Below are 27,731 nucleotides of genomic sequence, written 5' to 3'. Positions count from 1 at the left end.
CGCTATTGCCTAGAAAGACTTGGACTTGGACTTCTCTGTTCCGTAACGAAACGGAGCAGCTGCAGCTTTGAGAAGCTGGTGTCGGGAAAATGTTGGAGGGAAAAAATAAAGGTCTCTCCTCCTGCAATTTCAACTCTGACAGTGGCCTTAAGCAAACTGGGCCAGTGGAGCCACCCAGTGGCCATCACACTGCGGCTGAAGGCCAGCTGCAACATGCATGCACATGCCCAGAGAAGAGCCTATGAAGTGCCAGTGCTGCAGTCATTCAGTCCTGAGATACAATACAACTGAGAATAAAAACAATAAAAAGATGTTTTTCCATTGTGGTCCTCTGTAGAAAAAGACTAGGATGAAAGATCTTTGAGAAACCCTCAGAGGATGGAAACGCACAGTATGCAGACTCACTGACAAGCTAACATGGTTTCAAACATGAGAACAGACAACCAGAGTAAGCATACTGTGAGGGCGTACTTACGCACTGCTTTCAATAAATGCTAACATGCTCACAACAACAATGCTAACATGCTGATGCACAACAGCTGCATTTCCCATTGAGCACCCGTTTAGTTTAGCTTATTGACATGCTAACATTTGTACAAGAAGTACAGCCGAGGCTGGTGGGAACATCATTAGTTTTGCAGGCATTTAGTCATAAAGTATGGGACAAGTCAACATTTTGACCTAGTGATGGTGCTTGATGAACAGTCAGACGGTGACCACCATCATCCTGAGGGAGATCATGGGGACATGATTGTCTACACTAAATCTTTCATTAATCCATCAAGTAGATGTTGAGATATTTCACAAAGCAGGAGAAAACTTTGACTCGCTTTCTAACAACATATTGTATGAGAAGCAGCATGTACAATGTTTTAAATTGTGCAGTGAAAAAGAACAAATGTTTGCGGTTGATGGTGATCCACCTGTGCTTCCCTGAGTGCTCGTAACAAATCAAACTCATATCAGCATATTTTGAACATCTGAGGGGAGCATATATATACGAGAATGCCTGCAGAAATCAATGAAACTGTCCGCACCACACAGCAACTGGTGATACTACAGAAAGAAAAATCAAAAGAAGCGACTTGTCGTTGAATAATTTATCAAAACATTTTATTTTCTCGAACAACAATACAATATGTCACAGAAAAACCACAGAGGGATTTAAGACAGGTCTGGCTCAGGTTTTCTTCTATGTGAGTTCTTTTTGAAACAATAAGTGCAGCATAAATCAAACAAGTCAAGAGGAAAAAGAGCATCATTACATCCTTCAAATAATACTAATAATGAGGACAAGACACAAAAAAAAAACGAAACCTTGACGTCATCAAAAGTCACATCCCTAAAAGTCTCTGCAAAAGTGTCAAGAATTACATCTACTGCTAATGCTCATCATAAAACCACTAACGCCTCACAAGATTATGAATTTCATACAATGGAAAAAAAACATTTTAAAAGATCTTGTATTTATCTGTTAGATACAGTACAAAGACATCATTCCATTTCTGTTACAAGCAACTGTGTTGAAATGGTTCTAAGCACCAACCGGTTGGTTTGAGTTCGATCACTGACTTCTGTTCATACATCATTATATGCTGTTTAATGAGGGGGCATTGAGGCAAGGAGGGGTCTAGCACCATGAAAATTAAACCGCCCTCTGATTGCACTTCCCCATCCACACATTATGACCATACTACATTTTAAAATACCTTGTAGCCCCTTATCAAGTGAAGTACCCTTTGATATGCAATAAATATATAAGAAAACAACCATGTACAGTATAAATAATGTCACAATTTACAATTTTCCATTTTCTCTGTATTCCAAAAAACAGAAACTGACAACAAAAAGAGGTATAAAAGTGGGAAGAAATTCCCATTGCAGTAATTTAAACTAGAGTGAAACAGGATATCTTCATGGTGTATTATAATATAGCAACAACAAAAACAAGTGACTGAGGTGGACACATCTCACCATATACAAATTAGATTTTTGATCGCAAACAAAACTACATAAGTCTTCTAGTAAACCTGAAAACAGATACATTATGTACAGTAAATGGTGTGCACAGACTCATGAGGGCAGGGGTAAGATCTGAAAGCTGTCGTTTCATTCAAATTATGAAAAAACAGGCCAAACCTATGCAGCCAAATCACTGCATGTGAATACAATCCAGTGTAGTAAGTGATGATCAAACTGTACGCAGGACTCAAAGCTTTTACTTTGAAGTAGAGCTGGACCAATAACATCCAGGCCAATATTTCAGCCCATGTTAGCTTATTGCAGGTAAGTCATTTAGAGCAGCGAGCATGAATGTTCTTCTTCTTCAAAAAGAAAAAAATATCCAAGGGATCTGTACAAGAATTATCACTGCTATATCTTTGTTGAAAAAAAATTTATATTGCTTGATTGTATTGTTAACAATATAAAAATCAGCCACAAAAATCTAGTGTCAGTCAGGCTCTGCTGTATAAATTTAGTCACCCTTGCATTATAATAACGTATAAAGCCAAATGATGGACTATGTAGCCTCAACAAAATAAGAGCTTTATTTTGAAGGAAAAAAGTGATGACTGGCTGTTTCTTGTCACGTTTCAATTCATGTGCTCTTCAACCTGTTAACCTGGAAACTGGCAGTGCATGGAGGTGGACCTCGTCAGGACGGATGTTTGGGACTAAATGAAAACGCTGAGGTGCCTTTCAGTCTGCTCATCTGTTCGGCCTCATTGGCTTTTGCATCATAGGATTATGATTGTGTGTCTCTTTGGACGTTTTTCAGACTGTAACGGGCACTTCATTGACACAAACATCAATAGCGACCCCCCCGCCCCCCCCGTAGCCCATCTATGCACACCACTGTGTATCCCATAAATTCATTCACAATTTACAATTATTTGTTTTATCTGTCATCATCTAGAAACAAGAACATAGCAACAAAAGAGGTATAAAACTGGGATCGATTTCCCGCTCCAAAAATAAAAACCACACTTTGTCTGTTTTCTGGGCGTATCAAAGAAACCACACCAAAGACTATTTAGCTGGACTTCGCTGGAAAACAAAAAAATTGAATTTTTCCATCTACACACTGGATTTCCAACTAAGAATGAAACCATATTAGTCCTCTAGTAAACCCGTATTTTAGAGAAACCGATAAAAGTTTTTGATTCACTTTTTTTCTTAATACTTACATAAAACCTTATTTATGGGTGTTTAATCCTCTAATTACCTCTCCTCTAAATACAGTTCGCAAGGCCAATGTGGTGTACTTCTAGGCTGGTAAAACTTCTTAAGTATCTAACGAGAATAAATAAGATTGGAATAGCACCTCAAAGAGTATACAGACAGGAATTACAAATGTCAGAGTTTACCTGAATACCAAACAAAAACAGGAACCAATACGATGCCAAATGTGACAATCAGCTACTTCTCCTGTGAAGCCATTCCCCTGCTGGTACAACAGAATCACAGCAAATTCATGGACATATAGAATAACTAGATTGGTGTAAAAAAGTTCTACTGAATTTGCATAAAAGTACCTGAATTAATACACAGAACCGGCTACTTGACGCTTTTGAATCACAGCAGTGTCCGTTGAACATATAACCTGATTTTCAGTGCTAGCAGTGCTCACATTTCTTTCTTTTTTTTTTTTTTTTTTTGTACACATCTGAAATGCTTTTCATAAGAAGTACCAGTCTAGTCATTCTATTTCAAAACACACGTCCAATCAGCAGCTGGTATGGGGAAGACAGTGAGCTATAGTTGGATTGGCTGAGTATCCATACCTTACTGTGTGATGTAAACAATACTGAGTAAACGTGATTGGCTGATTCAGAGAGTGTTTTTCAGGAATAGATTGCCTTGAAGACGACATTTGTGCTGCCATTAGAGTTTTGGTTATGGCTGAAAGACACCAGGGAGGAGTCCTCACTTTGATAAGGAAGATGGAGCCTGAGGGGGGACAAAAAGAGGGAGAGTCAGCTGGCCACTTATCAGAACTCTGTGTGTGTGTGTTTGTGTGTGTGTGTGTGTGTGTGTGTGTGTGTGTGTGTGTCTACACATGAAGTTGTGATTTGGAAACAATTAGAGACCAATTTCCAATTAGAAACAATTTAAGCAGTTCATCAATAAATATCAAATATGCAGAAAATGGAGTGTAGACGTTCTGATTATTATGCATATTTACTATTTTTGTGAAATAGTTTGTGTCCAGATGTTTGCATTCATTTTGTTTTTGTGTCCCAGTCACATGTGTTGAGTTTAAATGAATCTAACTTTATGTCATGAAGACAATCAAATAAAACTAGATGATACAACATACAGTGTTAGAATGGATGCTGTTGAGGTCATGTATGTATTTAGCAGTTTTTACTGCAGGGATCAGTTAAAGAGGCACACTGGTGGCTTTTTATGTTCAAGCATGTTCAAAATGATCTGCACCAACACCATTTTGATTTGGTTTTGATTGTCTGACAGTGCAGCTGTGAGCAGAGTCTGTTTTGAAATATCTTCCTCTGCACCAACAAAGCTGAGCTTTTAAAACAGTCCCTGATCGCAGCAACAGAACAAGGCCATAATGTAAACTGGGACAAGCAATAAACACACGGGCATTTACTGTAATGCATCATCAATTGCAGATAAGCTTCAAGACTCTTTAAGTTGATTTTCATATTTTCTGACATGACCTGAAACAGCGAGGACGAAACCTAACAGCTACTAACCTACAGCTATCTAAAATCTCATGGTTTGCTTTGGAAAAAGGTCAAGAGTCACGCAAAATGAACACAAATTATGCACAATGAGTTAAAACATGCAAGAATCACTGTTCATAAACTCATCTCAGTTATGATTTCAAGCTTTTGGCACAGCTGATGTGTGATTTGTAATATCGTCCTCCGCCTTTGCACTGACTGACAGTGTTATATACATGAATCAACATGAACTCTGGTTCAAACCGGATCGTATCTCAAAGTCATCACCTCTCTGGCATCACTGTTACTGTGCAAGATTAGAAAGCGAGACTGACCAGTGTGAAGCTGTCGTAGATTTTCATCAGCTCCTCCATCCGATACTGTTCCAGCACCACTACTCCTGCCAGCGATGGGCTCTTAGCTCGGGCACAGTCCTCACAGTGCACCACGTAGCTCTTCTTAGTGCTGTTCTCGCTGGTCACGAACAGCAAGTCAAACACCTCCACCTGCGTGAACACAGGTGTGGTATTGCGCTTAGTATCATGTTTGTAATGCATCCACAGCACATACACAAATGCTGTCTGGCGGGCAGAGGAGGAGGAGGGACTCACATCACACTCGTTGCAGTAGTAGGCTGGCTCGTCCTTTACCCGACTCTGGTAACAGATCTTCTTCCCTGCAGCCACCAGCTGCTCTCTCAAGATCTGGATGTGCTTGATGGACTGCATCAGGCAGTGTCTGAGGGACACAGAGGAGCAGACAGTGAAAGATGTAACCAAACACGCTGCCACACACACACACACACACACACACACACACACACACATACGCACAGAGAGACATCTTACTTGATCATCTTGTAGGTATCCTGGTCGCTGATCTTGATGGTGCGAGCAACATTCCAGGAAACGTGGATCATGGGAACAATTGACTTAACCTTCTTCACCTCATTCCACTCGAATCGCTCCAGGGCAAGTTGATATTGGTACGCTGGGAGAGCAAAAAACACACAAACAGCGGCGAGGCTGAAAGAAGGCAGCATATTAAACAGCATATCTCACTCTGAATTCCAGACAAGGAACACCTGACTATAAAGTTTTAAGCTGCAATCTTTCTTCTCCTCTTGTTTTGTGGTCCTCGTAACTTACAGTTGAGCGGTCCTACATTCCAGGCGATGTTGTTGCACCAGCCCACCGCCTGGACCCAGTGCACAGTCCCCGCATTGATCCAAACCAGGTCACCCGGCCTCTGAATGAAGCGGTACACGGGGATGTTGGAGCTGTAGAGGTCTTCCAGGACTGGCCACCAGGATCCTGTCAGGTAGTCTACTCCATGCCTGAAGGACACAATTGATCACATCCATGCACAGACACTGCAGCTCCTCCTCTTAAATCAAACAGCCTCCTCACTCACTTCTCACAGAATCTGTTGATAGACTCCCAGTAGTGCTCGTGGACCGCAAACCACTCACAGTCACCGGGCCCGATATTGATGTTGACTGAGCAGAAATTATTGTTCTCTTGATGACCTGAAGAGAGAGGCAGTCATTTTATTCACTGTCTGTCATTTGAAACTTTACTTCAGACGCACACTGACCTGGTGTGCGACTGCCTGGCACCTTCATGTAGAGCTGCACAGTGTTCATGCCCAGGATTGTGTGACCAACGTGGCTGAGCATGTTGTTGCTGGATTCCACACGCATGAAAGCTGGCAGCTTCAGAAGCTCCTGCAGCTGCGGCTTCCACCTTGTAAACACATATGATGAGTAATGTGAAACAACAAGGATCCTGAAAGGTAGCTCGGCGCAGGTAGAACGGGCAGAATTTTATGACGTAATCTCACCTTTTAAGGTCAGAGAGGTCAATATTGGTCCCAAATTTAATGATCTTTCCCACCGTTTTCTGCTCTGAGCTGGGGAGAAGAACAAAGTCTGAGTTGAATGCTGTTCACACAGTGTAACGGTGAATTCTTCATGCAAACTGATGACAGGTTTGTGCTAACCTGGGTGGGGTGGTGGCATTAACAGGCTGGGCTTTGCTGAAGACAGGAGCAGCTTTACTGTTGACTTGTGTCAGAGCAGCTTTTGTAGTGGCTGATGGGTCTGAGGGCTTGGCCTGCTCTCCTTCCTCTTCATTCTCACTCTCCTTCTCCTCCTGTAACACATCTACATGAGCTTAGCTAAAAATGCATCAATACACAGTTCTCTTTCAAGAATAGTCCTGGAAAAACATTATGTGAAACAGATCATTATTTACCTGCCGTGTGTGGATTTCATCAGGCCATGCACTCGGCATGTTTACTTTGCTTTTTTTATAGAGATTTCTTGAAATTAGCAGGATTATGGGAGGAATGTTTAATAATGGATCACTGTGAGGCAAAGGGCTGAACTAATTGTGGGAAAATATATGTGTCAATCATAGTAACTATACTGCACTGCAGTCGTCGTATATGCATACAACAAAGAACCCTAACCACGTTTCACACTGGCAAAAGTAAACAGAGCTGCATATATATCCAGTATATACTGTGTACTATTGTATTGGTTATGTACCATTCTCTTCCTCTCTTTTCCAGCAGCATTGTTGTATTCTTCTCCTGAACCTCTCTTTACTGTGAGGTTTGCTGTTCCGAGCTGGATTCACCTGTCTCTTGACGTGACGAACTAAATCACTTGTTTCAGTGAATCAGATGATGTCTATCACAAGCATAATCAACAGCCCTAGTATGGTTCTATAAAGCTACCTGTTCTGCTGTGTTTGTGGGTTTCATTCATAAAAAGTTACAGAAGAGTAAAAAGAAGATTTTCAGGGAAATAACAACAGAAATAAAGAAAAAGTACCATGAAGTCACATGCAGACTTTGCCTCTTTCCACAGGTCTGAACCACTCGTGAAGTTCATGCATACCTCAATTTTGAGTATGAGGAAACTATTAAATGGCTTCTACATGCTATGTAAGAACAAATCTGTTTATATGTGTGGTTTTTCAATGAGGCCCAGTGCAAAGTTGCAAGACATGCTTTTAATTATATCGACATCCTCTGAACATTATACCATTTGTGTGCATGTGCCATGAGGGAAGATGTCTACCTGCAGGCTCTCCTGGAAGCTGGAAGCCTGGTACTGGGCGTATTTGGCAATGGTGGTGTGTGAGCGGCTGCTTTCGCATGGCCACGTCTGTGCCGAACCACTGGGATCCCAGTTCTCATCAGCGGGCTGCTGAACCTGAGTCCTCACTTCCACAGCGTGGTCCGCATTGGCCTCCACCAGAGATTTGGTGGAGAACAGACCAAGGTCTCACATAGGGAAAAGAAAGCAGAGATAACTATGAGATAAATCTGAATTTACAAACTGTGAATTTAATTTTGATTAAGTTTTGATTTCACAAGGCATTGGGATTTTTAAACACTCAAAACTGTTGCTATCCCAGTTGTGTTGCCTTCTTAACATTTTGTTGAAACATGAATTGGTTTTCATTCTTCAAAGTATGACATAGAGGAAAAAGGAGCAGGAATAGAAATGAGATTAGCATATTTGTACGGGAGGATTGTAAAGTACACACACTGAAATATGCAAAAGCATTAAAAGCAACAACCCTGGATCATAGCACAGCCTTGCAGTGGCCCAGCATCATGTCATGGCTGAGCACACACGGTCTGCATTCAAATAGGAATCATAAAGAATTGTGACTGTGATGTGACTGTGAGAATGTGCGGCTGTCTGCTGCCCTATTTGGTTACACACATGGCACTTCTTAGACCTGACAGGTTTTGTCTTGTTTCTCTAATCTTCACCCCCACCCCCACAATATTTGCATGTTGCTCTCATAATGATTGGGAAAGATGCAGCATCCGTAGCCTCAAAATGATCAAACGTTTAGAAGATCATGCTTAAAATTTCAATTGCAGCTAAAATAAACCCCACAGTTTTATGATAACTTTCATTTATATCTGAACAACAAATGCCTCAGTCCCATCTTTGTTCTCTTTCCCTGCTGCTTGCATGACAATTTTCACAAAACAAATGGCTCTAATCAATGGAAATGTGTTATTAATCACCAAAAACTTTCGAGTGAATGGAATCTGGTCAGTTCTGTTGGGCTAAATAGAGTAAATGGAGTGGCATAAATTAGCTGTGATGAGTATGGTGTATAAATTTACTAAGGCGGAGAGAGCCAGCAAGGCCTCTGATGACTGTAACAGCGTTTTTGGGATCTGTGCAGAACTGGAGCAGAACTGGAGAGAAGGCGTCCCTCTTGCTCTCCAACTGCAGGAACAAAAGAAAAAAAAAAAAAAGAGTAGTTACAAACATTTGAATGCAGTACAGGAATAAATACTGACAGTGGGTTAGAAAACTGTAGATCTTGAAAACAGATGTGATAAGGCAGCTCTCTCTGATGCTATCAAGAAAGTGATCCAGCAAATAATTCAATTCAATTTCAAATAATTCAGTAAAATTATGATGGAGATTTACAGTCTTTTATTCATATAAGAACAAGACAAAGAATCTATAGCCATGCAAAGACCTCTGTGAGGCGACACTTAGCATATGCTAACATGGTCCTGATGGCTATGCTAGCATGCTGATGTTATATATATGCTGACCATGTTCATCATCTTAGTTTAGTATGTTCGCATGCTAACATTTGCTAATTAGCATCAAACATAAAGTGCAGTTGATGTTGTAGTTTAAATACTGATGGTAACTAAAAAATTATGGGATCATCGGAGTAATAACCTTTCATTCTGAGGGGAACACAAATGTCTGAAATTTTGCACCAATGCATCACACAGTTCGTCATCATCACCATCCCTAGAACCAAACTGCTAAGCATGGCAGATACAGCTACAATGGATGGTCAATTAATTGTACAGTCAATTGGAAGAAAATTCTATTTTGATTATCAGTTAATTAATTTTTCAAGCAAAAATGTCAAAAATTTGCTGGTTACCGCTTCTTCAAGTTCAGGATTTGCAGCTTTTCTTGCCATTTGTGACAGTAAATGCAGTCATTGGTTTTTGGACTGGTGGTTGTACAAAAAGAAGTACTTAGCAGACATCACTTTGGGCTGTAGGAAATTGTTATGAGGTTTTTTACCAATTTCATGGACTAAATGATTAATAGATTAATAATGAAAACAATCATCAGATTAATCAATAATGAAAAGAACTGTTAGTTGCCTAATGGCTAAAAACATGTCTTTAGGATAGAGTACTGCTAATCTGTGTGGACTCACGTAGATGCTTGGTGTAGGAGGATTAAGCTTTTCTCGAGGTATGGCGATATCAATGGAAATACTGGGTTTAACGGAGAAGGCGGGAAGCAGGAACGACTCCTTGAATTTCCCCTTCACCCTTGTCGCCCTGGAAGAAAATGACAAAATGCATCAAAAAGACCAACCTGGATATTAAAAGCCACCCTGAAACTCTCCTGTCAAAAATCTATTAATCAAAGAGTATCTTTGTCAGAGTACTCACTTGCAAGCTCTGATCACTTCAGTAGCCGTGTTTTCGATGCTGATCTTGGAGAGTGGGATTCTTTGCTCCTCAACCTCGGATATGTTGAACGTTTGTCTTCCAGCACTCTCCACTTTAATCAAGAGGATCTTTAGCTCCTTAGACAAACCCATGGACAATGCTTTCAGTTTTAGTGGGTCAACTGGAGCTAATGAGCAGGGAGGCTTACTTGCTGATGTGGACACACATAATTTGGATGTGTTGATTGTTACGGTTGACACTGAGCTAGGGGTCTTGGTGTTTGTGTTTCCAGCTGCAGAGGATATCTTATTTTCTAACTCAACAACATGCCCTTTCTTCTCTGTTAGTATTTTTCCCTCAATGTTCTCAGTGTCCAAATCCTCTCTCTGGTTGTCTTTGCCATGCAGGGTTTGATTTTCCTGAGGAATCTGGCCCTTCGTTCTGTCTTTGAGAGGTCTGGGTGAGTTACTGGAGATGACGAGCACTGAGGATGAAACATCCCCTTGTTCAAAACCACTTATTTCTTTTGCTTTGTTTTTATGACAGATGACACTGCTTTCTTCTGTCTTAATCTTAATCTTGATCTCTCCCTCTTTTCCTCCATCTTTAGCCTTTTGTTTTCTCTTCCTGTCTACACCTATGTGTTGGGTCTTTTCACTCTTGCCTCTCTCTTCCTTGGTGGCGACAGATATGAGGCTGGTGAAAGCGGCTGTATGTGTTGTGGTCAGTCTTAGCTTTGCACTCAGTGACCCGTCCAGAAGAGATGGCTCTGTTCTCTCAGTGAGGATTTCTGTTTCCTTGCCCTCTGGTTTCTCTTTTATAACAATCTCAGCTTCTTCCTGCTTCTGCTGCACTGTGTCTGTGACAGCCTCCGTCAGATCTGTGGAACTGTGGGATTTCAAACATGTGTCTGAGGTAGCGTGAGTTGGTGATCGATTACCGGGTTTGGAAGATGCTGTGGGATCTGATTTGGGGGAGAAATCCTGATCTTCTTGACAGTGGATCTCTGGCCCCAATTCAAGAGAAGAAGAGTACTTCACTCCTCTGTTGGCGCCAGCAAGAGGTCCCCCAAATGGACCGCCTCGGCATGTGACCCTCTGGCCTCCCAGAAAGGTGGCCAGGCTCTTGAAGACATCATCCAAACCTGTTTTATGATGGTGAAGCTCACGAAGAAGAGAGCCAGAAGTTTCCCCACTGCTTTCCTCCTCTTCTTCCTTTTCATCCTCAGTAACTGGTTCCATTGCACAAGACAGATCACAGAGTTCAGACATGCCATCGTGCGAATGATCAGCCGGTGGACCTTCACAATGCTTCTTATTCGTATCATCAATGCTCTCGCTGTCAACAGGTGGAGGAGACAAGCACTGGGTGGGGCTGGGCTGGAGGACAGGTCTACTTATCACTCCGTTTTCAAGCTCCTCCTCATCCTCTCCCAGAGTCGACACTGGAGAGCCCTGCCAGCTGAGAACGGGAGGGGTGTTCGCAAGGTTGTCTCCCATTTCATGCAAGTTTCCCATCACTGCCACAGGCTGTAGGTCTGGGGCATTGAGCAGTCCTCTCTGCCCTCCTTCTTTGCCATGCATGGGCTGCTCTAAGCTAATGGAGCATGCTGTAGTGAGAGGTGCTAAGGCTTTAAATAAAAGACAAGGGAGTGTATCATTGGGCTTTGCTTTTGGTCCGTCTTCTGATTGGGAGACAGTGGTGAGCTTCTTGCTGGTCTTGTTGGGACTGATGTTCCTGGGAAGAGTCTGCATTGGCTGTTTCTTGGAGGGAGGTTTTTGGGGGTTGCTGCTTTTCTTGGGCATTTTGTGATTTTCTGATTTGGAGGATGGCTGTGAAGTGCAGCTGGGATGAGGAGTGTTTGTGGACGGCCTGTGTGTCCTCTCTGCTCGTTCATTCCTCATCCTGTGCTTGTGTTTGGATGGTGGCTGGCTTTGATTCTCTGCAGACAGAGTTGTAGTCTCCATTTTACTCATTTTGGCCTCCCCTGAGGAGTTGGAAGTAAAGGTGGAAGTGAACATTTCCTTTTCTATGACTTTGCTTTTCATGACGAGTCTTCTTTCCTTCTTTGCCACTTTATCTCTCTTCTTTTTTCTCTCAGCCAACCTTTTTTCCTCTTTTTTCTTCCGCCTTTTTCTTTCTTCACCCTTTCTGTTTGTCTTTTGAGCTTCACTCTTTCTCTCCTTTTTCACCAGCTTGTCTGTTTTTTTGTGTTCTTCCAACTCCTTCTCAGGCTTGTTTGCTCTTGATCTGCTATGGGGCAACTGTCGTGAGCAGAGGGGCTGTGAGGTCTTTCTGTATTTGACGTCTGAAAACCTGGATTTTGGACCAGCGTGAGATGGAAGAGATGTGGTACATGTCAGGCTAGGTCTCAGGGTGTGATTAGGGCTTCCCTGCAGTTTCTGCTGTCCACTGAGGCTAGGACTACACTGACGAATGACTGATGGATCTTTTCTGCCAATGACCACCGTGTATGAAGAGGGACTGGAAGAAGCACATGGACTGCTGGCAGTAGAGCCTCCATCATTAGTACTGCAGAGGAGGGATGAATAGGGAGGCAAGTCTGCACCAGAAGACTTGGAGAGGGCCAGATCCCTTGAAATGACCCTTTGATGAGTGCGCTGAGGTTCCTGCAGAGGTAGCATTACATCCGTTAAGACAGTTCTTCAAGGATCAGTCACTCAAAACCATGCACTGTTATACTGAAACGAATAATATTAAGAGCAACTTAGGCCTGGTGACATGGACCAGGTTTTAAAAAGGAAGAGATATCGAGAGCTTTCACTTCCTTCATTTCTAATTTATTACCCCCATGTACTTGATGAATCAACAAATACTTATTGGACACACTCTTATTTAGTAAGAACAAAGAGGGTGTAATGTAAAAAGCAGACAGATGTATGTGTGTTCATGCTATTTAAATGTGTAATTCTCACTGTGCTTTGTTTGTGGTGATAGCTCCGCAAGTCCTCAAGAGGGTGTAGTGACGGGTTGTGCTGTAGGGCTCTGGGGTGGCCTGTGTGCCGTTGATAGTGGTAATGATGGTTTTGGTGGCTGTAAGGCACACGGGTGTGGTCTGCTGGTGAAGACGAGATTTTCCGGTCGACCTTCCCTCTGCTTCCATGATGTGGTGGTCTGCTGCCACAGCTCTGGCTTAGAGCTGCTTGGTTACTGTTACTGAAGCTATGTCCTCCAGCTCGCAGTTTAGAGGTTTCCTGCAACACAGTCAATAAGAGAAATCAACAATGATCAACATATTAGTTTCATGTATTCATTACACAAGCTTACCTGTTGCTGTGTTGTTGAGGTCCTGTGGTCAGAGTGGTGGCAAGGACCCCCCCGGTCATTAAGAGGCTTCCAGTCGTCTTGGTTGCAGCGGTGGTGGCGAGGTGGTGATGGGGCGTGGGCAAGTAAAGGTAAATGCCTTGATCCTGGATGAGATGACTAAACAGAGAAGCATGGATATCCTGTCACATTGGATGGGATTTGGTGCTACTACACAGAAATGAAATGCAGTGTACATTTAACTAAGAAAACAGACTTTACCTGATCAGGGCCAGAGTCCCTTCTCCTCTTGGCTGGACACTCTTCCCTAGGGGATAAAGGGTGTGGTGGGGGTGGACTGTGCTGGTGCAGTTGGTCTCGCCGCTGGTGGAGGTCTGGCCGTTTCCAGGGTCCTGGTCTGTTGTTTATCATTCTGCCTGGAAAGCTCCTGCGGCAGTCTGATGGGGCCCATCTCTCTGGTGGGGACTGGATCTCTCTGTTGTTACGATGCAGGCGAGGACCCCCATGCTATCAGTCAAAGAGAGAAAAGGGACAGTCGTAATCAGAAAGTCAAATGATGACACACTTCTAGCTCCAATAACAATATGATCTCCATTGGAAAGAATATGGTTACACAGCTGCAGGTCTCACCACAGAGTTACTGACACTGTTGTCCCAGTTTACGTAGCGATCTCCTGGTCCTGTTAGATAACAGTTGTTCGTGCCAGCTCGGGTGTGGAACGAGCGTGTGGAGTTGTGATGCCAGTTCTGGGCCTCAAATGGCCGCTCTTTGCCATCCCAAAGACGTAGAGGTTGTCTGTGCCCCTTAGAGATGCCCTTGTCCTGGACACGGTTGACTGTTCTCTCCCCCCTAAGCAAAAGACCAACTGAACTAATTAACAAGTATCATGATGCAGATACTACTCAAAACACAAATGACACAAATGGGAATTTATACAGCAAGTGAATATTTATATCCATGGTGGCATCAAGTGATCAACTTTTCTGCTACTTAAGTGACAAATGAAGTTGGCTCTCCAGCTGTTTTAAAAAGTTACAAACACATTGCAGTGCATAACTTACTTAAGAAAGATGACTGGTGCTATAAACGGCAAAGCTGCAAAATGCACATTTACAATGCAGAGTATGAATACTGTTTATACTGATTTACTCACCTATTATAAAGACGACTTGATGGCAGATGATGTGATTGATTGCGCCCTTCTTGGCATCTGCAGTAGCAAAAACACATAGAAAATCAATAATGTCTGAAGGTAATAATGCAGCAGAGAGTTGAACATATACAGCTCATGTGAGAATAACAAATCTGGGAGCTCTGAACCTTGTTCGCAGAGGCTAGAAGTTGGCTTGAAGCCAAATTTACTTGTTCTCCTTGACTGCTGACATCAGTTTCTCTCTGCAAGCATTTGCTTTGTATCTTTACTCTTTCTTTGAATGTCAAAATCAACGGTTTCTTGTTAATGATTTTTGCATCACTCAAAAATGAGGTGTTACTTTTTTCATTACTTCATTTTAATGTCTTATATGGAAAAATTCCCACTTATACAGCAATAACCTTTGACCTCACAGACTATAAAGTAAATCTGCATAGCTAGGTCGTAAAGCACTTCTAGTTAAAGGGTCACTTAACCCCATGCACAGGGTGATGTTGTCATTGTGACCCCACTGAACTTTTCAAACAGGTGACTGGATAACCCACTAATTGATATTTGTTAATTTTCTATTACTATAAACAAAAACATGCATCCTGAATACTGTCTGTAATTTGACCTTGAAAGGAGACTTGTGGTGTTATTTCTCAGATGGATTGGATTACAGTTTTTTTTTTTTTTGTTTTTTTACTATGTCTTTGGGAGTCACACCTCTTTATCAGAGTCCCAACTGTTAGTTCTGCCACAGCCACAACCAGACTACACATACAAGCATTTTCATTAGAGCCAACCTCAACTGCTGCAGCTGAACGGTTATATTGAAGCTTCTCTCAGCTGCAGCTGAAGAAGTTATAGTTTCATTCACTGGAGTCCCGCTTGTTTAAACTGCAGATGGGCTCATGCTCACAGCTGCAGCTGAAATAAGAGCTGTTCATGAATATGCTCATCACAGTTTCAGTTAATCAGCCAGTCCCTTAAAGTGGTGCTTATCTTGAATCAACCCAGACAACAAAGGCTGGAGTCCCACCTGCTGGAATGACCTTTGTTGGGAAAGTTCAAGCCTCAAGTTGTTCGACTATCCACTCCCACTGAGTTTCAATTCTTTTCAAGAAGACTTTCAGTCCAACTGTCTCGGTGTGCAAGACATTTTTATTCCATCTGCTTTCTTCACTGCAACAGCAACAATGTCCCCATTGGCTGCAATGAAGGTTAGTGTTGTCTTATTGGAAGTCTAGATTCATACTGCACGACTACTACTGTACAGTAAATACACAAGAGGCTATATCCTCTATATATGAAATGATATGTGTGCTCCTGAGAATGGACTATTGACGTTTTACAAATAAAAGATAACACTGTAGACACAGTAAGTGTGTATGAGGGTGCTGCTGACCTTGTGTGGCTCCAGGGGCGAGTGTTTACAGGAGCCCATTGTCCTCTGTTAGGTCCTCCAGCTGGATAGGAGTCCCATGTGTTACGGCCAGAGTACAGCTCTGCTGGGTGATACATGCAGCCTGAAACACAGATGTTGTTTAATGTGTACGGGGTTCAGATTTTGAATAAATAAATGAACAAATGAATAAATGTGATGTCTCTAAACAGATAAAATACAATACCAAAATCTTGGCACTTTCAACCAATCAAATCTTATCTTATACAGTCACGATGCCCACCACTATTTTAATTTGTGACTACTTCTTACACTTAAATGATGTATGACACAAATTAAGGGAAAATTTAGTTCCTTGATGCTTACTCATAAGACTGCTCTACACACTGGCTGGTTGTTTGATAAGGCCTACAGGAAGGGCCCTGTAATCAAGTCAAGTAAAATCCAATTACAGCAGCAGGTGGAAACAAGATCAAGGTTCATTTCTGCATCTCCATCATTCTACTATCTGTGACATTTGCAGTAACTGCTGAGTTTTGTTTTCACACACAATGTTGACAATAATCTATACCTTCATATGACTTCATGATTGGACAGTGCCTTTGCAGTACTGCATTGCAAAACTTCAATGCAGTATGTACCACTGTGATGCTAGAAAGTGCTGCAGTGGTGCACATGCTACATGTTTTCATGCAAACAGCCATACACACACACACACACACACACACACACACACACACACAAAGTACAGAGGCAGAAACAAATGTTCTGTCGTTACCAGTCTTGGTCTGTGTTTGGGAGGCCCTCCACTTCACACCTGAGAGCAAAGAGCAGCCTGCAGACAAGACACATGGATGAGAGATGCAATCAATATATGACTAGAGAGAGAGAAACATAATTCTATAGCATGTCGACACAGTAAAAGCTCTTGTTCTGGCAACATAACAAATACGCTTTTTATCCTTGTGGGTCTGTGATTTACATCAAGACCAAAGTGTCATTTTGTGTACTTCCAGTAGATTTTATTTCCTGTCTTTTCCTGCTGCACTGTATGTGTTGAGTGCTCGTATCATCAGTCAGCCAAAGCTGCATTGTGCATTCAGCCTCTCTCTAATCACTCCCACCCAGCAGTCACCACAGCCAGTGGCCATGCAATGACAGAAAAAAGAACATGGCACTAAGACGATGGACCATGGCGACCTCGCTTTCAGAACAAAGAACAGCGGAGAGAAAAACCGGGTGGGCTGCTGTAGTTCTTTTCTCACTGTACAGTAAAAGCTTTGATTCTTTATTTCTGACAGAACTGGTGGTGACTGTGTCTCAGATCAACAGCACTCATCTTCCATCCGATCCATCAGCTGTGAGTTCAGCCATCTATGGTACAGGCACACAGAGCTCTACAGCTACCTGCTGAGTCCTGGACCACTAAACCAGGTCAGGTTTTTTGGCTGGTTGTGCCTCTGCAGAATTTCAAGTTGTTCACTCACTGTGTGATCATAATTGCTAATCCTTAGCCTCCTCTGCACATTTGGACTTTTATTCACTTGTTTCACTTTGATTTGCATGCAGTCATCACTTCTTTCATAGACAGATATGATCTCTGACTGTCTCTGCTGCTGTTGCCGAACACTTCAGCACCGTATATTGTGTTGAGGTTAGCTGACCTTGATCAACTCTGCATGCTGAGGCGAGCATTGCTCTACTGAAGCTAGGTTGCATCTCTATATGCATTCTTTTCCCTCAGCTATTTATAGATAGCATGAAGAACTGCTGTGCAACATGTTACCACTTCCCTCGGGGTTCATGTTTGTTTCATACAGGTTTGTTTGTGGTAAGACTGTTGCAGCTGTGCTGCAGTAACCTTTCAGTGAATGCTGAATGAGCTAAGTGAGGCACCTCTTCAAGAGTCCATTTCCAACCAGTTGCTAGAGCAACTGAAGCCAGACTGTTCTTAATGCTGTGGCTTCAGGCTTTTTAGAGTCAACTGCATTTAGATTTATTTTTAGAGTAGAAAGAGGACACAAAAGACTTTCATATACATGTTACATGCCAGTGTAAGCTGTGACAATGTTAACATACAAGAAAGTGTGACTGCATACCTTTATTCCAACATGCAGCACTGTATGTCATCATGTACAATAGACACTGCACATCTGGGTATATCCACTCTAATCCTCATATCACATCCTGTTCCTGTGAAATCTGCTTTCTGAGCTTCTACAATTCTCTGCTGAGGCTGAAATAACCTCTTCATCAGCCGCTCTAAAGCTTCCTTTGCTCAGGATCTTTTTGTTTGACATTATCCTCAGACTTGCCTTTCTGGGTCTGTGTCCCAGAAAGGCAGTTTATGCTAATGTCACAACACTGTCCATCCTGAATGCTAATAAATAAGTTTGCTGTGTGCTCAAATCATGCCAACAACCTGTAAACTGTGTTTCACAGTTTGTGCTGCGCTACAACAGTTCTAAACACTGTGTTACAGTTTTCCTCTTTCTTTGACATGACATCTTAGCATGCATTCAATCCTGAGCTTGCTAGCATTTGAGCAGCATTGCACAGACAGCAGATATACCATCTGCTGTCGACCCTCCCTGTTGCACACTGGAACATACGTAGCAGTGTTGTAGGGGGAGCCGTCAGTCAACAGCAGCTTAAATTTGACTCACTACACAACAATGGCTCTGTGCTCCCAGTATTAAACCCATCTGTGCAGGGTTAATTCCAGACATCTGGAATTTAGCTCCAAGGCCAAATGATGTCATGTGCAAAAGGGGTTAAGTTGCTGTTGAAGTACACTCTCTGCTTCACAGTCAGATAACTTTGAGAAAAGAATGTGCGGTGTAAACAGTACAGTACAGGAGCGTACCGTGTTAAATCTGGGCATGACATCTAAGACATTACAATTCTGTTCCTAACTTTTATAGTCAAATATTTGTATGCACATGATGCTTAACAGGTAAATATTTGAATGTATTATGCTGCTGGGTGTTTAGATGACACCTCCTAGGAGGTTAAACCTGCTGTCTGCACCTTTTGGTGTGCTTCCTGTCTCCCTCCATCACCAAGGAAACCCTGGTCATGTCTCTGTCACCACAGAGGGATGTCCGTGCGTCCATTCACGTCTCTGCTGAAAACTCCATTTGGCTGTCTAACGTTTTGCAATTTCACCACACCAATACTGTTGTTAAGTGAAAATTGGAGGCATATATCTGAAACCTAACAGCACAAATGTGCGTGCGTGTGTGTGTGTGCATGTGTGCACGTGTGTATCCTTGTCACCAATCTTACCTTGCACTGAGCACGAGAGAAAAGGGGACACAGACTCTGGTCTAAATTCGATGATGCTGCCAGTCAGGAATAGCAAGACAGCAGACTCGGATCCCTTTAAATAGACATGCTCATCCTCCGCTCACTGCCAAACACACACAGACACACATAGTAGAGAGAGTGAGGAAATACCATAGTCAGTCGGTGCACAGATGTAAAAGACAGGAAGGTTTTATTGTTTCAAATCAAGGGCAGTGTCTCTCCTCTATCCGTCAGGTACTGCTGCCATTCTCTTCCTTTATATTCTTGTGTCTCATTTCATACAACACATGCTTTCTCACACACTTGCAGTGTTGCAAACCTGACCCTCTCCAGACAAAGAAAGAAGGAAATGACATGAAAGAGAGAGAGAGGAGAGGAAGAATGGGCCAGTAACCTTTGGCAAGCCGGTAGGCTTTCTTTTCTGTCTTTCCACGTCATGGCCCTGCCCCATTACCTTTGCTATCTTCACTACTTGTTTCAACAAGGCTCTTTTTCTTTCTTGATACCCAATATCCCAGCCTCCTCCTTTCTCTTTCAGGCTATGTGTATGGCTCTGCCTATGCCTCACCCTCCCTTTTCTCTGCACGCTGTGTCCTTGTATCCCTGGCAACCGATGATATCATTTAGTCCAGAGCTGGGAGCAAGGCCTCAAGCAAGGAGGGGAGTGTTTGCCTGTGTGTGTGTGTGTGTGTGTGTGTGTGTGTGATTTTGACATGGAGAAAGAGAGACGGGGGGGAGTGTAGACAGTCTATAGGATTTGATGTATGATTCCACATTTCTATCTTCTCTGCTCGCTCTCCTCAAATGTCTGCAGCCTCTATACAATTGCTCTGTCAGCTGAATAAAAAATTCACACTGTGGAGTGAAGATCTGCTGCAGCTCTGCAAACACACTCCAGTTTGTGTTCTCATTTGGACAAATCAACAGTCTGTCACATCCTTGCATATCTCAAAATATCTGGAGCTGCTTGCTAGCTGCAGTGAACCACTGCAGATGTGCATCTCTTGCTGAGACTTTATGTGTGTGTGTGTGTGTGTGTGTGTGTGTGTGTGTGGAAGTAGTAAGGATACTGGTCCTATACCATAAAAGGAAGGATGGGCTGCACCACACCAGGCCTGTCTCTGGTGGCTCCTAGGCTAGCTAACACGAGGAGCAGAGACGTGAAGAGAACAGATGGAGGGGAAGTGAGAGGCGACGATGTACAGACAGACCCTGAAAGCATTGCACATGCAGGATTTCACTGGATTCAAGCCTGAAATAGTGTCACGATCACAGAGAGAGAATGTACAGTACGAGCCGAATATCAATCACATTTCTAAAAATAACATCCCCGCAGCCCCGCTTCCCTCTGCTCTATCCCCTTCTCCCTTTCTATAATAGCAGCTTCTCCCGGTGTATGCTCCATAAAGCATAGCCCTCTGAGGGGTGCTGGAATGTACCAAGGCAAGGTCAAGAACAAGAAAGGGGGGTGTCTTTTGCAAACAATGCAAAATGTACAGCTGTTTGTGAACAAAGACAATGAAGTGGGTTAACAGGTTCGAATAAGGCACTGGAGGCACGTGTGTGCGCGTCAGACAGCTGGCTTGTGTGAGGGATGGTAACCTAGAATCACACATCCAGGTGGTTACCTAAGCTGGCAATCATATCACCTGAAAGCATACATTGGGTGCATGCTGTGCATTAGCGATAGTTACCATAGAAACCCTTTGTTTATTCTATTTTAAGTCAAAAATGAGTGTCTGGAGATTCATATTTGAGCCAACCGTTTTACAAGAACACAACAAAGCCAGTGTGTGAGAGGTGTTTAAGAGACAGAGCTGAACTTTCAGCGGAGCTAAGAGCTGTGTGTGACACAGTTCGGACATGACTTTAAATGGAGATTAATCATCACACTCGGTCACACTGGTGGCCTCTTACTACTGTACACCTCCCACAAACACACACAGAGAGAGACAGAGAGAGAGAGGGAGACACACACACACACAGGCTGATATTCAACAGTTAAACGTTCCAGAGCACAAATGTAACCACAACACGAGAGTAACCGCAAAAGCTCTCCTCCACTACATTCATCAGTTCACATTTCTGCCCCTGCACTATGTCTCTGCATGTGAGCATTGCATGTGAGTGTGTGTGTGTGTGTGTGTGTGTGTGTGTGTGTGTGTGTGTGTGTGTGTGTGTGTGTGGGCTTCATGCATGAACGTGCAGCATTCTGCAGACACACACTGCAGCATGTTCAGCCAAGGCAGACCGTTCAGAACAATGACACATAGAAAACACACAGAAAATCAACAGATGTGGACGGGCACTGCACAAACAGGAGACAGAAACACAAGCTCACACTGCTTCCACACTGCATTTAGCACATCCACATTCAGCCAGGAGCCAATTGCACATCCAGCTGCTCCTCTGCACTCCTCTTTTACCTCTCTCTTTTTGTGTCCTTGTTCTCTTTGGTCCACACACCCCTCTGCTCCCCTTTTCCTCTCTTTCACTCCTCGCCACCTTGTCTCACCCGATCCTCTCTCCTCTGGCTCCTGTCTTTCCCCTCTCCTCCTCTTCCTGTTTCCACTCCACTCTCTGATGCTGGGGATCTGGCAGCAGACCGATCCATGTACAGAGACCGGCGAGGCGGGCCTAGCAAGCTGTCAATCACAAGACGAGGGCCAATGAGAGGGGAGAGCCTCTTATCTATCACATTTTGCAGTGAGCTAGAGGAGGCAGGAGGAGGGGAAAACAGCAGACAGAGGCATGGAGGGGCTCTTTATTTCCCTTTTCCTCTGTGTGTGTGTGTGAGTATACAATATGTGTGTGAGTGTGTGTGTGAGCGAGAGAGAGAGAGTAAGTGAGAGTTGGAACATGGCCAGTACAGTAGAGGAGATATTTTAAATCCCTCCACAGCTGTAAAAGAATCTTCTCGAGCTGTTTTCTCCCAAAAATCACTGCAACCGGTTGACACTTGTTTTACTTTAAATGCAATATTCATTGGCTTTGTGCGTTTATCTGTGCAAACACATACACACACACACCTCATGCACACTGTCATGCTGCTAGCATTTTTCAGAATAAGATTCTTCATTAAAGAGGAAAAGGGCCACAGAATCACCTTAGGCCTGGCAGTATCAGTGTGAACAGTGCACAGGTTTCTCTCGGCAGGGGCAGGACAGTCAGGTATCTCTGGATGAAGAGGGAAGTGAGGCGGAGGGAAATGGTGACAGAAGGGCCGGGGCTGTTGGCTGAGCTCAAATATCAAGTGACACGGGATAACCAGGGGGAGGTGGGGCTACAGCTCTAGGTTCATGAGGGAGGGTCTAGTCTTTGTGGCTCACAATGCAAAACCACCACTCACTCCTCTGCTCATTTCACCCATCAGCGACCAATAAAAGCTAAGCGGGCAGAGCTGTGGGCCCTGAGAGCACAGAGAGAGGCAGAGGCGCAGAGACAGCGAGCTGAGGAGGAGGCAGACCTGTGCGAGAGTGAAATGGTGGAAGCATACTGCTGACAGATTTTTTTTTTTTTTTTTTTTTTTACCTCTGAAGTGCCTTAGCAACAGCCCCTGATCAGCCCAAACTCTATTGGTCAATGCTCAGCCCCATGTGGGTATTTGGACCAATCAGCAGGCTTTGGTGCAGAACTAAGTGGGGACAGCTTCGTAGCTTCAGAATATCTGCTAAATTGAGCCCCCTGGTGGATCAGCGAAGGCCTAGAAACTGTCTCCCGTAGTGTGCAAGCAGAGGGAGCATCTGTTCTGTCTCGACAGCTCCCATCAAAAGGCTGTCAGGTTTAGGATGCAATCACACAATGATTATACTGCAAATGTTTCACTGTGTCTGCAGAAGAAATTATAGATATCATCCTAATGTGGATTTCATTGAATTGAAAGTCGTATTATTAAACAGTAGTTTAATCATAGCAAATAATAAATAACAATGTTAAGTTTTTTTTTTCTTAATAACTAATAATAACTAATAACTCAGATTCTGACTCTAAACACAGAGCTGATAACATCATGTCAGGGCAAACTGAGGAATGCAAGAAAAGAATGAAAACAAAGGAAAAAAGTTAAGAAAGGAAAAGGAGAAACAGACCTGCCCAAAACAGGAAGATATGATTAAGCCCTCTTTGAATACAAATTCCTAAAAATATTCACATTGAGCACCAGGACGGAGATCTGTGTTAGTTTGATGAAAACTAAAATAGATGAATTTACACAGAAAGAGTTTCAGAGGAATAGTTTTAACATTATAATCTCTACAGTCTCTACAGCCTGTCTGTCAATGCAGAGCACCTCTCTCATCAAACAAACTGGATTCAAGCTTCATAACACGTCAGTGTTTTTTAATTGAAAATGTGCTGGATTTAAAAAAACACCAACAATAGAATTATGTTTTAATGCATTTATCACAAGCAGGAAATGCGAACAAGCAACAAGCAAGCCTACACTGCCTCCAAGTGGGCCATATATATTATTGCATGATGACACACTGGATTTTATGAAGAACAAGCACAAGGAGTGGGTGCTAAAAATACAGTAGAACAAGTCAACAAACATTTAGTAGGTTTTATAGTAAATTATCATACTGCCTTTATTATGTAGAGCATTTTAAATCACTGCGTCCTGAGCAGCTCCCAGCACAAGAATCAACCGCAACTAGTTTCAGTTGTCCTTAAACATTCATTTTCCTTTAATGAGCTTATCCCAGGTCAAATATACACACATTTTAACTACGTTTGTAAGGACTTTGCATGAGAATCAGAGGTTTACTCGACATCTTTGATCCACCTTCAGAAACACACGGATAAACAGACAACTGATGAGCCTCCCCAAAGTGCTTTCCCATGACTCACGCTGATAATGGCTGAGGAAAACAGAAATGTGTTGCATGGACAGTCATGACCAGTGGTGATAACACTGAACTCAACAGCAGCATCTTCTACTGAGGATGAGGCAGCAGAGGGCGGCCGAGCCGGGGCTGCACTGGGTGAGAATTTATAATTTTAATTGGTAAAAATGCTGACGGCTGAAAAATGTCTGTTCACATAACTGCACCATCGGCCCCGGCCACATAAGTTATGATTGTCATAACTCAAGATTAGATCAGAGAGGCGAGCTGGTCCCTCAGTGAATAACCATGCTCGATCACTCAAATTGACTTATTAGGGCAGTGAAGGATTGTTGCTCTGGCTAATCTGACAAACAGTTGCCATTTGCATGAACCAGACTTGAGAACAGGGAGGCATAGGACAGCACCAGAAGCCGTTGATATGCAGCACATTTTTCATTTCCTTTACATTTCAGACATTTAGATCTGTGGCTTCCAATCCTCTCCCACAGCCCTGTTTCAAATGTGTTCACTTCACTTGGTAATTGAATGAATAATAATTAAGAATTGAATTAAACTCGATGTTTGTACTATAAATTATAAAAGAGGATGTTTTTATGTTTTCTATTTCAATTGTTCATCCATTAATTTAGCTGTTTCAACCATTTATCCACTACTTGCTGGTTGCTCACATCCTAACTAGCTTCCATGCACTCCAGGTTGCTCAGGTGCAGCTAACTCAATATGTGGATGAATGTTTTTAATCAAATCCTAATTTTTCTTTCTTTCTTTCTTTCTTTCTTTCTTTTTCTTTTTCATCATCTTCTTCTTCTTCTTCTTTGCCTTTTTTGCTCATTATTATTCCAGCTACTCCAACATCTTTCCAAATAGCATGTGTTATGAGATCAAGGACACTGACAGGACATGTGGTCGCTGAGCGGATCAATCAGTGACCCCTCTGTCACAGGAAGGTCACTGCAAAACCGCAAACCACATGGCATGTTGACGTCGATACTTGGAAAATCAAGAAACATGCAAGTGCACCTCGCAGTACTGGGAAGAGAAAAGTGTGCAGCCACAGTCATCATGTGTTTAATAAAAGAAGAAGAATTTGCATAATGTGTCCAAGCTGTTATGAAGGACTGAGGACAAAAAAAAACTTTGGAGTCAGGAAGAGAGTTTCAGATGGATTAATTGCTCTGTACAAAGTGAGCTGCCAAATTAGGTCAAGCACCCATTTTGGCAGAACATTGAACCATTTGCTATGAAACACTCTTTCTACGTCACAGCAAATTAAGTTTCTTCAGTTGCTGTGGAGTACTGGATTACTTTCTTATTTTGCCTCTTCATATTCATCATTATCTCCACAGCTGGTTGATGTACAACTCTTGCTCTTGACTGACTTGTTAAATGAGACGTCTGCATTTCAGCGGGATTCTTTCCTCAGACCTTGACTTGGAAACGTGCAGCACACATACGCTCTTTGTCGCTATGTCAACTTCCATCCTTTATCTCCACCATTCACTCACAGTACCAGAGTAGCATAGTACCTATCGGTCACTGTAGGCCTTTTGTTCATCACACAGACAGATTAGACAGTTTTGCATTTTACCATTACACTGAGCACCTCTCTGAATATCCCATTTCAATATGGCCTGTGTGTCTTCACCACATTCAGTGGAATGAAGGCGTCTGTGAGAGGGAAGCAGGGATGTGCTTATGACACACCTTGCAAGGTCAAAATGTTTTTGTAAGAGGAAGGCAGTTTGCGTTTTTACATTTTGTGCCAAATGGAGGTTTCACAAGTGTTTTTGGATGCTGGTTGTTCAGAATAGGTTTATTGGTTATGAGTTCCATGCAGTACTGAGGGGAATATATGGAATAATGGCATGGTGAAGATGTGACATAAGACTGCAAACCCACAGCAGTCATCATCTAGAAGCTAGCTGCATTACCATTGAATTGCACCACGAATATAATGCATATATGATATGAATCTATCCCAATGAAGTCACAAGGACAAACCTGTCAATGTAGCCTAAGTGGCCACAGAGATGATACACTTCCGTGTGTTTGTTGCAGTAACTTTTCAAAGAGCAACAACCTGAAAAACATCCAATTTTGGATAATATCCAAGAGAACAAACAGCTTCTTATTCAATATTATTCTAGAGTTTTAGGTTGGATCAATGCAATGACCTGCACATCCACGCCCACATGTGCCCACAGGCTTGTCTTTTGGTGACACTACTCGATTTGCATATCTGCTTTGAGACATTTAAATCATAACTGCAAACATTTTCTGCCATTGTTTCTGCAGAAGCTACAGCAGGAGACGTGTTTCACGATGAACATGTTGGGCCCTTTACCTTTTTCTCCTTTGATCATCTGTTTTTTGCCTCTCGTGTCAGCAACGGTTGTATTCGATTTCAATCATGTAGAGAGATGCAAGGACTCCCTGTACATGGGGACACCACCCCGGGGCTTCGTCGACACCAAACTGAAGAAGATCTGCCAGCGCTACGCCGACAAACCTCGCTATGTGACCCTGTACGACCCCCATAAGCGGATTCCAGTTTACTCGGCTTACACCTTCAAGAAAACAGAGGGAGACAGACGTGTGGACTATCCATGGATGTATGAGCCACAGGTCAGAGATCTGTCACTCAGGGTTCTGTCATTCATTTTCATTTCTCAGCAGGTAGCTCACACTGAAGTATGAAATCTAATGAGTTTCAATAGTTCTAGTCCAGAGGCTCATGGGAACTGGCTTTGTGTTATTGGTCATATGAAAGGATGCTGTAAGTGCTGTTTCTGTGTCTCCAGCTGGCAGAAATCGATGGGAATGGAAACATGCTGCCGTTCCCCACTGGTTACCTGCACATGAAGTTTGAGGACAGCCAGGCAGTCCTGGATGACTACTCTGACGTGGTCCTCTATGAGAGAGGTCACCTGAACCCAGATCAGCACCAGTCCACTCCACACGACCGCGCCGCCACGTACACTCTGACCAACGTGGTCCCAGAGATCCGGGAGTTCAACATCGGGCCTTGGCGCGAGTACGAGGAGCGGATCCGAGTCCGCCTCAACAACTTCTGCCGCGGCACGGCCTTCATCGTGACCGGCGTGACCACCAGGGGCAACATGATCCGGCGAAACAACCAGGACCGCGTGGCCATCCCGGAAGACGTGTGGTCCGCGTACTGCTGCACCGACTACGACCGCAACGCACCGCACGACGTCCGCATCCGCTTCCCGTCCCACGCAGCCATGGCCAAGAACGCCAAAGAGGGCAACAGCGTGCATGAGATGCCGGTCCAGGAACTGGAGATCCTTCTGAAAAACAGCATGGATGTGGACCAGAACCTTCAGATCTTCTATGACAACTGCATCTCTCCATCACCGCTTCCTCTTTACCTCCAGCATACTATCTGAAAGCACGTGGGTTCCTACTTACTTTCAAGTTAAGTCTCATAATGGTAGATACGTGTGTTTTTCTCCCTCAGCAGTGATAAAAAAGATGTCATAATTCTCTGCAATGTTTATTTTAATTTTCCCTCGCAGCTCCAAACAGAGGCTTGGTGTGCTCTTAAAATGTATTTTCTTCA

At 43.1% G+C, this 27,731-nt stretch overlaps 2 protein-coding genes across 3 annotated transcripts; one reads left to right on the top strand and one right to left on the bottom strand.

Moving 5' to 3' along the window:
* Nucleotides 1-1,091: 1,091 nt before the first annotated feature.
* On the bottom strand, nt 1,092-21,919 carry kdm6bb (lysine (K)-specific demethylase 6B, b). 2 transcript variants are annotated; one of them, XM_076749970.1, is made up of 22 exons: nt 21,728-21,919; nt 19,281-19,404; nt 16,771-16,827; nt 15,996-16,116; nt 14,606-14,662; nt 14,082-14,301; nt 13,713-13,958; nt 13,455-13,610; nt 13,103-13,381; nt 10,167-12,796; nt 9,926-10,052; nt 8,850-8,955; nt 7,780-7,985; nt 6,693-6,844; nt 6,534-6,602; nt 6,288-6,436; nt 6,105-6,219; nt 5,840-6,027; nt 5,540-5,681; nt 5,303-5,429; nt 5,027-5,197; nt 1,092-3,951 (listed from the first exon to the last, which is right to left on the bottom strand). In XM_076749970.1, the coding sequence occupies exons 4-22, from the start codon at nt 16,109-16,111 to the stop codon at nt 3,928-3,930; spliced, it is 5,280 nt and encodes a 1,759-aa protein (XP_076606085.1). In that variant the 5' UTR covers nt 16,112-16,116; nt 16,771-16,827; nt 19,281-19,404; nt 21,728-21,919; the 3' UTR covers nt 1,092-3,927. The 2 variants fall into 2 exon arrangements, 1 of the variants encoding a protein (XP_076606085.1); XR_013078223.1 differs by having other exon boundaries at nt 3,633-3,951; nt 6,693-6,855.
* Nucleotides 17,178-27,731, top strand: LOC143333113 (endonuclease domain-containing 1 protein). The gene is made up of 4 exons (XM_076751053.1): nt 17,178-17,231; nt 17,317-17,371; nt 26,535-26,773; nt 26,950-27,731. Exons 1-4 carry the CDS (start codon nt 17,178-17,180, stop codon nt 27,556-27,558), a joined length of 957 nt encoding a protein of 318 aa, XP_076607168.1. The 3' UTR covers nt 27,559-27,731.

This window comes from Chaetodon auriga, chromosome 15, assembly GCF_051107435.1.
Source record: "Chaetodon auriga isolate fChaAug3 chromosome 15, fChaAug3.hap1, whole genome shotgun sequence".
Lineage (NCBI taxonomy): Eukaryota > Metazoa > Chordata > Actinopteri > Chaetodontiformes > Chaetodontidae > Chaetodon > Chaetodon auriga.
This window is presented reverse-complemented; position numbering and strand designations above follow the sequence as displayed.